At 34.8% G+C, this 14,006-nt stretch overlaps 1 protein-coding gene across 1 annotated transcript; it reads left to right on the forward strand.

Moving 5' to 3' along the window:
• Positions 1-1,073: 1,073 nt before the first annotated feature.
• Positions 1,074-2,168, forward strand: LOC141607524 (uncharacterized). The gene has a single exon (XM_074426880.1). The coding sequence runs from the start codon at positions 1,074-1,076 to the stop codon at positions 2,166-2,168; it is 1,095 nt and encodes a 364-aa protein (XP_074282981.1).
• Positions 2,169-14,006: the final 11,838 nt, after the last annotated feature.

Consider the following 14,006-nt stretch of genomic DNA (forward strand, 5'->3'; position numbering starts at 1 on the left):
CCGGAACACATGCGACTACGGTCACGAATACTTCCGTTGAGCTCAATCCAAATTTCGAATAAATGTGTCCATGATCCAAACCCACATTAACTTGGGCACGGTGTGGCCGATGAAACCCTCATCAACATGAATTCGGTGGATAGACATTTATCACCCACTTCCCCTATGTAACAAGGTTTGTACCCCGGTGTGGCCGAGTGCACTCCCTCACGAAATAGGTTTTCATGGTTTCTACTTTTTGGTAAGGCTAAGTCTCAATTGTTTATTTTTAGCGAGAGGTCATGTCAATTTATTATCTATCACGTTTTAAGTGAACTAAAGCGGTGAACTACGATAATTGTAATTGACACGGTCGATAAACTCGATTAAAATGATAATGCATGTTTTAGTTATGGCGATTTAGCGATGCATGTGACATATAAATAAAATGCAAAGCATAAATTTAAATCCTAGTATGGCCTTCCTAAAATAGAAAATCTAATTAACTATTACATATTCGGAAACCAACTCCATTGGTCCCTTGAACTTCGGTTTTGGCACGCATCTCGAGGTAACACCGTCTTTAATGGATCGCCTTCTCGAGTGACACCGTCTTCAAGTATCTCCGGAATAAATAAATTACATAACAAATTACATAATATCCTATTATACATTTGTAATTAAAGTAAAAATAAATCTATTAAATTACAAAACGGTGATACGAGATCACAATAAATTACAACCGAATCGATATTCCCATACATTTCGGGTAATACCAATTAAAAACTAAGGCCATACTAAGTAAAATTACATAATTCAAAAATTACATAAAATAAAATTATGACAATCCTAAATAAAATGCAGCATTATAATATGTATGAACATGCCCAATTTTATGCTAAATCGCCTTTAAGGAACCAATATCGTATATTAAACGGTTTTTACGGATTTGCGTGATTCAACCTTTTAAAATCACAATAAATTACATAAAATCATATTTATGCACAAGTTAATTACATAAAATCATAAAATCGTATAAATTACTGCAGATATCTGGATTCAGTGAAGGGAGCATCCCATTCAAATATCTTGGTATGCCAATCCAGACTACAAGACCCAAAAAGCAAGACTGTGAGTGCCTTGTGGATAAAATATGTGCTAGGATACATGGGTATGGGGCAAGAAAATTCTCCTATGCTGGAAGGTTAGTAATAGTCAAGAGTGTGCTTAATTCTTTACATTCTTACTGGGCATCTATGTTTGTCATTCCCAAAGGAATCATCAAAAGCATTGAAGCAGTTTGTAGAAACTTCCTCTGGGATAACTCTGCAGATTATAGGAGGACTCCTCTTGTGGGATGGGACACTATTTTTAGACCTAAAGATGAAGGAGGTTTGGGGCTCAAGGATCAGGAATCTTGGAATAAGGCCATGGTAGGAAGATTGGTGGACTGGGTATCTACGCAAAGAGACTCAATTTGGGTACATTGGGTGCAAAGTAACTATCTTAAGGGTCAGGAGTGGATGGAATACAAGCCTAGTACGAACTCAAGCTGGGTATGGAGGAGAATTTGCAAGGTTAAGGATGAAATGAGGACTGGTTATGTCAATGGACAGTGGAATGTTCAACCAGGAGGTTTTACTCCAGCTGGTTGTTATGCCTGGTTCAGAGGGACAAGGCCAAGAGTTCAATGGGTTAAGGCAGTTTGGAATGGGTGGGCCTTACCCAAGCACCAATTCTTGGGTTGGCTGGTTGCTCATGAGGCCTTAAATACAGCTGCTAGATTAGCCAGTTTTGGGGTGGATATTGAGGACAAATGCTATCTGTGTGGCCTAGCTTCTGAAAATATTGAGCATTTGTTTTGTGATTGCCTTTACAGTAGAAGAATTGTACGGGAGCTGAACAAGAAAACTACTTGGGTGTTTCCTGTCAGGGATATGATGGATTGGTGCATGCTTAGAACAGGTACTGTACTTCAGAGAGGAATACAAAATGCTATGGTGATGAGCCTCTTGTACCAGGTATGGCAACAGAGAAACAAAGGCAGGAATGAGAAGGTTCTGATTAGTCCAGAAGTTGTGGCAGGTACAATTTTGGAGGATATGAGATCAAGAGTTCGAACCCGAGAAAAAACAATGATGACTCTTGCAGAACGAGATTGGCTTGTTAGAATGCGTCTTATAGAATGATATCTTGTGTATGATGACCATAATGTAATTATCTTTTTATTATTTATATAATTCTCACATTTCACCAAAAAAATAATTACCCTAACCAACTTAGGACTCAAAATTACAATAAAATGCCATAAACTCCAAATAAATCACAAAAATTTCAAATAACTTCAAAATTTGAAATTTTAAACTCATGAACATTCTGGAAAAATACCATGACACTCATAATGTTCAAAAAAACTTAGGTTAAAATTTTTCGAAAATTATCGGGAAAAACAATGTTGCGGTTTATCGGATTTATCAATTATAATCATAAAAAACATGAGAAAAATTATATTTATCAACTTTTTAATTTTAGATCTGAAATAGGTAATAAAATGCAACATGTGACGTTTTTCCTTAGTCATGAAGTATGTTTTAGCAATTTATACTAATTAAAGTCACTATTTATGCTATTTTTTATCAAAAATTCATAAATCATGCATAAAGACTTTATTATAGCCTATTATTTTACACACATCTTGTAAAATTGCATGTGACAACATACTAAATTTCTATGACCATATTCGAAATATTTCTCATATTAACCTATTTTATCATTTAAATTCGATTTTACCATGAAAAATCCATATTTCGAGCATAAAAATCATAAAATTATGAAACTTTACAGGTCATCTAAATATAATATATGTGAAAACATATCCAAAAACCACTGGAAAAATCGAAGTTTAGCTAATTTTAGTCCGAAAATGACATTTTTATCATAAAATCACATTTTTAATGCCATTATTATATAAAATGAACAATAAAAATCCATAAATTAACCAAAATCTCCTAAATAAATTTTAGGATCATAAAATTTAACATGCATAATTGATTTCGTGATATATCATAATAAACACAAATTTATAAGTTTTATATGTTAATCGTATAACTCGGAAAAACTATAACCGATTTACATGCAAACAACCTAAGGCTCTTGATACCACTTGTTAGAAATCTATATCTCATTGATTTACATATTCATATATGTATTAGTTTATTTAGTCATAAAATAAAAGCTAGATCTTATGCATGCAAATATAAATAAGAAGAGATAAGAAAATCGATTTCTCACCATCTAAATTTCGGTCATTTATGGGCACCAACAAGATCTCCTACTTGTTAGTTCTTGAGCTATAATGAATATAAGGATGATCCTCCAAAAATCCCATAGTAGAGATTCTCCTCTTGATTGCACCCAAGATTATCCCTTATCCCCACTAAATAATATTAGCTAGATATTAGTTTAGTAGTTTACCTTAAAATTGATTACTAACACTCATATATTACATTAATAATTTTAGTAATCTTTCATGAAGAATTTGAATCAAAAATCTCATGTTTTGATGAAGAAAAGGATGAACATGTGAGAGAAGATGATGTTTTTGCATGTGTATGAATACAAGTAAATAAGAGAAATAAAAATCTCTCTCTCTCTTTGTTACAAAACCGGTGGAGGAGTATATTAAGACCATTGCATGGTCTTTTCTTTTACTTTTGTTCTTATTAAGAAAAGTAGGTGTAAGACTACCCTACATTATAGGTAATCATAGTGTTTTATTTATCCATTAAACAAAACACCCACTCACCCATACTACCTCCAATATTTCGGTCCATGTACCATAAAATGGACTACCATTTTATTTTGTCAATTTGTCATTTGTCACACAATATGTCACATGTAGTATGCTACATGTTATCAATTAATTTTAATGCACATTTATCACATAAATATCATTTTATAAATTAATTAAATCACATTTAACAAATTGACTAGTGATACTTGATCACATAAATAAAATGGGTCATTTAATTATAATTCACAACATCTTGTAATTATAATTAACCATTCATCATCATCTCTATTGTTTCACAAACAATAAACAATTTTAGTAATAAAATATTTCAATTACTAAAATAAATCTTATTTAATCCCATTACAATAAGATATCAATATTCTCTCTCACAAATGTATTGTTCAATTTTAAGGAATTGATCAACTTGTATCGTCATACAATTAATCAACTTTACGATAAGGGCATCATCCTAGGGTGTGACCTTAAGGGATCAACTGACCACCACCGTCCCACGATAGTAACGTCAAACTCTAGCAAGCCAATCGTTACCGATTAATGTTGATCAGTTGACTATAAAATGAATCATCCCTTACGTATTCTTAAAATGAGATTTAAACATGTGATCAATATGATCGACAACTGTGATCGCATTATTGTCGGAGGACACATATTCCAACAGAATTATCATGGTAATGATCTCATCCTGCGCTACCCTGACGAATCGATCCTCTCCAAATAAAAGCCTAACAGCCTGTTCGTCGAAACAAGGTGTCTAACGAGTTTTGACGGTAGGAACCGTTTCTGGAGGAATGAAGTAACAATCGTGGAAAACCTCAATTTCGGCTAGTTGAATGCCTTTGTACCTCCAAGGTTCGGGAAATGCATGAAAATGTTCACAGTTCCCTTCTCTGACGAAGTAACCATTTAGTGTAGGGAGATAGGGTTGCATTTGGATTTCCTTACTTTTGCGATTTTGAACTTGAGCAAACATTTCGAGGGTTTCGACCTTTGTGGGCTTGTACCCAAAGCCTAGTGGTATCCTTTGGGAGTTTCCTTCCTTAAAAGGTGAAAAGGTATTCTTTCTGATAGGGTTTAGTGCCATTCCTGGGAAGTATCCCTGGGATTTGAGTATGTGGTTGACCACTAAGTTGGAGTATGGGTTGAAGTATAAGGGAGTCAGCTCGCTCTCTATAAGGTTTATGATTTGAAATCCTCCAAGCTCGTACACTGGATCTGCCACTACTTGGTTGCTTGACATTTTCTCTATCACGGCCTTGATAGGTGACGAAGTGATCGTCACTACCTTGCCATCTAGAGGGATTTTGATTTTTTGGTGTAAGGTGGATGTTACTTCTTTGGAAGCGTGAATTCAGGGCCTACCCAGAAGTATATTAATAGATGCTTCGATGTCTACTATCTGAAAATTAACCTTTCCTCGATTGACCCAGTGGCCACAGTAAGGTTAACTAGCCCCACTACTTTACGTCGCGTTTCATTGTACGCCCAAACGCCTTGGTTAGTAGGAGTCCAGTCTGATACTTTCATGCCTAACTTGTATGCTGTTTTTAGTGGTATGACATTGACTGCGGAGCAATCATCCACCAAAGTCATTGGTTCATTTTTATTCAAGCATGTGACTGTGATGTATAGATAAAGGTTATGAGTTATGCCAAAGGGAGGCAAGTCCTTATCTGAGAAAGTAACCGGGTTGCTTATCTTGACTGACTCTTGGAAGACTAGGTTGACGACGTCGTCAGGTGTAGAGTCATGTGCTACGTTCAATTTAGCCAATGCTTGCAGTAAAGCCTGGCAATGAGGAAATGAACTTGCAACTAGTTGCCAGACTGAAATATCAACCTTTGTCTTTTGAAGTTGCTTCAATAAATGGTCAGGAGAAGTATCTTCGCTATCGTTTGGTGTGATGACATTGGTGTTAGTAGTAACTGGACCACTCGTTTGAGTGACATTTTGATATGGACGTCCCGAGCGAGTAAGGTGGTCCACATCTTGATCTTTACTAGCCTTGACTAGAGGATGTTATTTGAGGTAAACATCTTCATCGTCATCCTCCCAAACTCCATTGACGATACAGAGCTCTCTTAAGCTTATGATTTCAGCTTCTAGGCTGATTATTTGCTCGACCAGATTGTCGGTCACTGCAATCACTTCTTGCATTGTGGATTCTTGAGATAAGATTTGGACCACTTGCCTATCTTCCCTAGGTATAGTGCTTAGATTGCGTAGGGATGCCACTATAGCTTCTAGCTCTGAAACTTGTCTACTTACACTCTTTGCCCATGCGACAAAATCAGCGGTAATAGGGGAGATGGTCAAATAACTCTCCTCATTTTCTAGTGCATCGACCTCATCTTCAGTTGGAGAAATGAGGTTTGAACAATCCAAGGTGGATTCCTCGTCTGTGATCATCAAAATTCCAAGAGGATTCTGAGTATTGTTAGGCTTGCTCGCTGGAGGTATAGGTAGGCGCCCATCTTCAATCATATCTTGAACGACATGTTTCAATTTGAAGCAATTCTCTGCATCATGCCCTTTGCCTCTATGGTACTCACAGTAGGCATTCTCATCCCAGAACTTAGACTTCCTCTCTGGGTCAGGTGTAGGTCTTATGGGTTGGAGTTTACCTTGTTTCATCAATCTTTTTAGAGTATTGGAGTACGAGTCACCAACATTGGCGAACTTCCTATGCGGGTTATTCTTCTTAGTAGATGATTCGACAAGGTTGACTTCGTCGGTCTTGCTAGTGGAGCCATAAGAACGACTCGTTGTGCCTTGGTATCCTCTACCCACCGTTTTGGACAAGAGTCCTTTACGGATGTCGTCTTCAATTCTTGTTCCTAGCACTGTTAAGTCTTTGAAAGACTTTATGTTTTGGTACCTTAGATAGTTCGCATAGATTGGCCTTAAATTGTCCACGGATTTTTCAACAAGAGTAGCCTCCTCTGGGCGTTCGAGGAGTTGCGTGCTAGTCTTTCTCCACCTATTTAAGAAGTCGGTGAATCCTTCTTTCTCATTCTGGGTAAGAACCTCTAGAGCGCGCATATTGACTTGAATTTCAGCATTATCTGCATAATGTTTGGTGAACTCAATTGCAGCATCATCCCAAGTAGCAATTTTCTTGTGATCCAAGGAGTATAACCATTGGTTAGGAATAGTATCGAGAGATGAAGGAAAGATCCTTAGGAACATCTCTGACTTGATGCCTTTGATAGACATATAATCTTTGAAGCCACGAATTGTTGGAATATGTGTCCTCCGACAATAATGCGATCACAACTGTTGATCATGATGATCACATGTTTAAGTCTCATTATAAAGAATACAATTGGGAAGTAATATTTTACTATCAACTGGTCCACACATATCGGTAATGATTGGCTGACTAGAGTTTGACATTACTGTCGTGAGACGGTGGTGATCAGTTGATCCCCTAGGTCATACCTAAAGGGCAACACTCTTAATTGATCATTTAATTGATCGTATGAAGATACGGGTCAATTAAAATATTTAAAATTGACGGACGATTTTGGAAGTAATATTTACGTGTCTCATTGAAACTTGATTAAATGAGATACGGTCTGAGTAATTGAATTGTTTCATTACTCAGATGAAATTATTGTTTAAAGAAACAATTGAAATTGAATGAATTATTATAAATACAAGTTATTGTGATTTATAATTGGTAAAATATTTTGGTACAAGTAATTATGAATTACTAGGTCGATTTTTGTATATGACGTATTTTTATTAATACGTTGATTTTTAATATGTTAAAAATACATAACAAATTTATGTTAACATATGACATGTGACATAAGACAAATTGACATTTTGACAAAGATAATATGGAGTCCATATTATCTATGTGTGCCGAAATTAAGAGGTGGATTAGGCAAAAATTAAGTTGATTTTGTTAGTGGTAAGCACAATGATTACCTACTAAACTAGCCATGCAAACTAGTTGTCATTGTGAAAACAAACTCAAGCATGCATTGGCTCCCCTCCCTTCCTCTTGCCCGGTTTTGGACAAGGGCAAAACCAAGGGTTTTGCCTTATAATTTAAGATATACACATGATAATATCTTAGTAGAATTATTCATTCATCATTCATCACAATAATATTTTAGAGAGATAAAAATATTTTCTTCTTCCTCCTCTTTCTCCTAACCGGTTTTAGGAGATAAAAACCAAATATTTTGGGTCAATTTTATCACTAAATTAATATTGTACTAGTATTCATAATATTAATTTTATTAAGAGTGTGCTTTGGGTATTAAACCTTGGGAGAGATCCTATACTTGGATCTTTGTTCATCCATTGAGGAAAGCACAAGAACAAGAGAGAAGGAGATCTCTCTTGTGCCCTAATAAACCGAAATTCCAATGTAAGATAAAGATTTCTTCTTTATATTGTTTATAGTTTGCATGCATAAGATCACCAATTAATTTTATGATTAAATTAACATAAAACATATATGAATATGTTAAGGATATAGATCTACTTTTCTTTCAATCGGTATCAGAGCCTTGGTTGTTTGCATGCAAATCGGTTAAAAGTTTTTCCGAGTTATATGATTAACATACAAAACTTGTTTAATTTGTGTTATTATGATATATCACGAAAATCATTATGCATGTTAAAATTTCTGGTCCTAAAATGTTTTTAGGATATTTTGGTTATTTTATGGATTTTTATTGTTCATATTACATAATAATGACATTAAAAATATGATTTTATGAATAAAATGTCATTTTCGGACTAAAATTAGCTAAACTTCGAATTTTCCAGTGATTTTTGGATATGTTGTTATATATATTATTTTGAGATGACCTGTAAATTTTCATAATTTTTGGACTTATTATGCTCAAAAAATGGATTTTTCATTATTAAAATCGGATTTAGATGAAAAATAGGTTAATATGAGATAAATTTCGAATCTGGTCATAGAAATTTAGTATGTTGTCACATGCAATTTTACAAGATTTGTGTAAAATAATAGGCTATATTTAAGTCTTTTTGCGTGATTTATGGATTTTTGAAGAAAAATAGCATAAATAGTGACTTAATTAGTGAAATATTAATAAAACATACTCCATGACTAAGGAAAAACGTCACATGTTGCATTTTATTATCTTTTTCAGATCTAAAATTGAAAAGTTGATGAATATAATTTTTCTCATGTTTTTATGATTATTTTGTTAAAACCGATAAACCGCAACATTGTTTTTCCGGATAAATTTCGAAATTTTTTAACCTAAGTTTTTGAACATTATGAGTGTCATGGTATTTTTCCAGAATGTTCATGAGTTTAAATTTCAAATTTTGAATTTATTTGAAATTTTGTGATTTATTTGAAGTTTATAGCTTTTTATTGTAATTTTAGGTCCATTAGTGAACAAATTTTAGAAATATGAGTTAATTATGGTCAAATAATTAGTGAAGACTAAATTTTGAGTCCTAAGAGGTTAGGGTAATTAACTTATGCATAAATATGAACTTATGTAATTTTTGTGATCATAAAATGTTGAATCACGTAAATCCGTAAAAACCGAGTAATATACGATATTGGCTACTTAAAGGCGATTTAGCATAAAATTTGGCATGTTCATACATATTATAATGCTGCATTTTCTTTATGATTGTCATAAATTTTATTTTATGTAATTTTGAATTATGTAATTTTACTTAGTATGGCCTTAGTTTTTAATTGGTATTACCCGAAATGTATGGGAATATCGATTCGGTTGTAATTTATTGTGATCTCGTATCACCGTTTTGTAATTTAATAGATTAATTTTTATTTTAGTTACAAATGTATAATAGGAAATTATGTAATTTATTATGTAATTTTATTTATTTCGGAGTTCCCAAAGACGGATTTCTTCAAGATAGCGATACATAAAGACGGTGTTACCTCGAGATGCGTGCCACAACCGAAGTTCAAGGGACCAATGGAGTTGGTTTCCGAATATGTAATAGTTAAATAGTTTTTCTTTTTTAGGAAGGCCATACTAGGATTTTTTTTTATGCTTTGCATTTTATTTATATGTCACATGCATCGCTAAATCGCCATAACTAAAACATGCATTGTCTTTCATCGAGTTTATCGACCGTGTCAATTAGAATTATCGTAGTTCACCGCTTTAGTTCACTTAAAACGTGATAGATAATAATTTGACATGACCTCTCGCTAAAACAAGCAATTGAGACATAGCCTTACCAAATAGTAGAAACCATGAAAACCTATTTCGCGAGGGAGTGCACTCGGCCCTACCGGGGTACAAACCTTGTTACGTAGGGGAAGTGGGTGATAAATGTCAATCCACCGAATTCATGTTAATGAGGGGTATTTCGGCACACCGTGCCCTAAGTTGATATGGGTTTGGATTAAGGACACATTTATTCGAAATTTGGGTTGTACTCAACGAAAGTATTCACGACGATTTCCGGATGTGTTTCGGGCTAGAGATAAATATTAATGTAAATTTTATCGACCAAGAGTTCTAAAAGTAGAATCGATTAAGAGGTTAATCCACCGAGTTATGTTAATAAAGGGTATTTCGGCACACCGTGCCCTAAGTTGATATGAATTTGGGTCTTGGAATCATTTATCTAGTTGGGAGAGGTCACTAGAAAAATGCATAAAACTTGTTTAAATTATTTTTACGAGTATTATTATTAAAACGACATTTGTTTTACTCCTTCCATTTTATTTTGTAGACCACTTCTTTTTCTCATAACAAATTGCTACACCGACCCCTAACGCCACGCCTCTCGCTAATTCATCATGGCTCCGATCCTTCATGGATCGATGTAAACTTGAAAAGAATGGGTCAAATTTCTCCGATTGGGATGCCCAACTCAAATTAGCCGCCCAAGGTGACGACAAGCTTCGTTACCTAACCGAGGCCTCTCCACCCGAACCTACTACTAGGTCGACCGCCGCCACTAGGGAAGCATATGAGGCTTACCATAAGGAGTCCGCCGCAATGAAAAACGTGTTGATATTTGCGATGGAGGCGGATCTCCAAAGGAGAGCTTTTAAAATGGGCACCGCTAATGAGATTTACTCCAAGCTTGTGACAATGTTTTCACAAACTCCGCGGATCGTCCAATATGAGGCGGCCGCGGCATTCTTTGATCTCGACTTCAAAGAGGGCCAAAAGGTTAGCCCTCATGTGCTCAAACTTATGGAGCTAGTTGAGACGTTGAAGATTCAAAAAGTTGAAATCCCCAAAGAACTCATTGTAGATAGGATTCTACACTCCTTATCTAAAGTCAAAGCGTATGTTCAATTCCGGGTAAATTTTAACATGCAAGACAAGGATGTGTCTCTTGAAGAATTGCACAAGTTACTTGTGCAAGCCGAGAGGGACATGGGGTTAAATGTGAACCCACCAAAGGATGTGCTTAACATAAGCACTAAAAGTAAGGGGAAGTTCAAGAAGAATGGGATGAAGGGTAAGAAACAAGCTCCCACTTTCACCAAAGCTAAGGCTAATGATGCTAGCACTTCAAAAATCAAGAAGGGTCCTCTTGATAAATGCGATTATTGTAATGGTATTGGACATTGGAAAAGAAATTGTTCCAAATACCTTGGTGATATTAAGGCTGGAAAGATTACTCCAGTAGGTAAATGACTATCCTTTCTTTTATGTTTCTAATTCAACTATGGTATTGTGATACAAAGTTGTGATAATGTATCTCCCTTTTTATTGTAAATAGGGCCTCCATCAAGCAAAGACAACGGAAAAGAAAAGCAAGCTTGAGAAACCATCAAGAAGCTAGGAATAGCTTTCATGGAGCTTCGCTTTTTATTGTCTTATTTTCATTATATTTTGGATTTTAGAACCTTTAAGTTTCCGTGTTCGACATGGAAAGGTATTTTGGATAATTGGTTGTATTTTGGATAATGGTGACTTGGTTTGCAACCCAAGTCACCCGTTTTATCATTTTATCCTTGTTCTAAAATTCGTATTTACATGCTTGCTCTTAGAAACATATGATTATTCACTTAAAGTGATCTAATAGACAACTATAATGATGGGATTCATTATACGTCCACATGCTTAAAGCTTGTGTATGATCACTTAAAGGAATGTCAATCACCAAGTACACTTCAAAATCTAAAACTATTAGTCAACCTATGAGATAGTTCTCCTTATACTTCAAAATCATTATTTGTGTCTCATATGCTATCTTTGAATCTCTAGTGTATTTATTCTAAAGATAGAGTGGGAGAAAAATGAGGACACAACACACACCAAGATAAGTTTGTGAACTTGTGTAAATGAGATCTACGCAATGAAGAATAATGAAGGTATATCCATTTTTGAATATACCCAATAGATGAGATCTGTGGTCTCAAATAGTTCTACATGACTAAAGAGACCAAGTGAAGTAATCGAAAGAACATATTCTTAAGATAACTACGTGAGGACACCAAAAGAAAGTTTTTGGAAGAAAAATGACTAATGTAAAGTCTTAACAAGAGTTTTGACTAAGTTTAGACAAGTTTATGATAAACTTTGACCAATAGTTTCAACCTTGAGATTTACTTAAGAGCCTAAATGAATCAAAGTAACACCCTAGTAATAAACAATATTTATGACTAGAGGTTGCAAGGATTGATATACCGATATCCTCAATTGCTAAGTTAAGTTTTAAACCACGCAAAAGTCATTACTTAGCCACATTATGAAAATGAATTGGTTAAACCTCCTTCCGAAAAGGGTATTTCGAAGGACGTGTTCTAGATATTATTTATATTTAAATAATGACATTGATATGTGTGAGTTAGGGATTAAAATCTCTTTTCATAAGGTTAAGATGAGACCACTTCAAAATAGGTATTTTGAAAGGATATGATGGGAACATATATGGTTTTATCTTAATAACTTGGCAATGCAATTTATATTTCAATTCTTGAAATGTTTCGATTAAGAAGTCAGTTTCGAAACATGTGGAATTGAGTGGGAGTTTAGAAATTATCATGTGAAGACATGGAATTTAGTGGGAGTAATCATCTTGTATAAGTTTATAACTCATCACTCATTGAAGAATGACGAGCTAATACCTTCCTTCACAAAGGAAGATTTGAGTTTTCAATTCTGGATGAAAATGGACCATGATGAATCCAACTACATCATGAGATGTTGGATAAGTATTGTAAGATACACATCGAATCAACGAGATACGTAGGTTATTCATTTAAATGAAAATGGAATTGCCATTAGCAGTCATGGTCGTTCCTTGAACCTAAATATAGTTGATGACATGATTAAAAGTTACTAATGTTTCCGCCATTAGAATAATCATGCACATGTCCAATTATGAATCATATGCATAAGAGCATGATGAATCATTGGTAAGCCATAGTAGAAACGTCATGAATTCTCGAGAAGAATTTGATGAGCGATTTCGGTGTTTGACGGAATGCTCTATTATGTGTCAAGAGGTTGCACATATTATAGAAAATCCGAGCACATATAAGGATTTATGAGAATCCTAAGCCTTTCAAGCTAAAAGGGAAAATAAGAAGTTTGGAAAGATACTTAGTTGAATAAAAAGTTGCTCAAAACTAATCTTTCCTAATATGCTAGGACTTGTGAGAAGTGCTAGGCTAATCATCTTGACAAATTGTTGCAAGACTCTACAAAACATATACCTAGTGCATTGTGTGTGAATGGAGCACTTGATCAGTACAAGTTATATCATTCACCACAAATTCGTTCGTTATGTGATAATCGATAAGGAAGTTCTTTCAAGATAAAGAACCGAAACCGAGGTCGGGAACCTTGATGTGTACTTGGTAAGGTTCATGCTATGAGTGATAACATGAATGTAAAGGATAATACGATTAAGAAGTTTGAACACATGGACACGTAACATGTTAAACTTCTATTGCAATCAACAAGTGTTTACACTTACGATTTGCATCACAAGGTTGTAATATGGTATTGACTACCCGAGTGTGATGTCGACATTTGTCGTTTGAGTTTTTATTAACTCACCATATACTTTGTTACATCCAACGGGTTGTAGAGACAATTGAACCCCGTTTAAGTGAACACGGATTAGCATTGTATTTGCCCATAGTTACTTACATGAGGTGACGTCTCGAAGTGACTAGAGTGTGATGCGATTGATGGCAAGTTCAAGTGCCATAGAGTCATGTGAGATGACTAGTCGATCACATAGGCAGACTGTTAGGAAC

Source organism: Silene latifolia, chromosome 10, assembly GCF_048544455.1.
Source record: "Silene latifolia isolate original U9 population chromosome 10, ASM4854445v1, whole genome shotgun sequence".
In the NCBI taxonomy this organism is placed as follows: domain Eukaryota; kingdom Viridiplantae; phylum Streptophyta; class Magnoliopsida; order Caryophyllales; family Caryophyllaceae; genus Silene; species Silene latifolia.

Excerpts from the sequence above, each read along its gene's own strand:
- LOC141607524 (XM_074426880.1), top strand. The coding sequence starts at position 1,074 with ATGCCAATCCAGACTACAAGACCCAAAAAGCAAGACTGTGAGTGCCTT.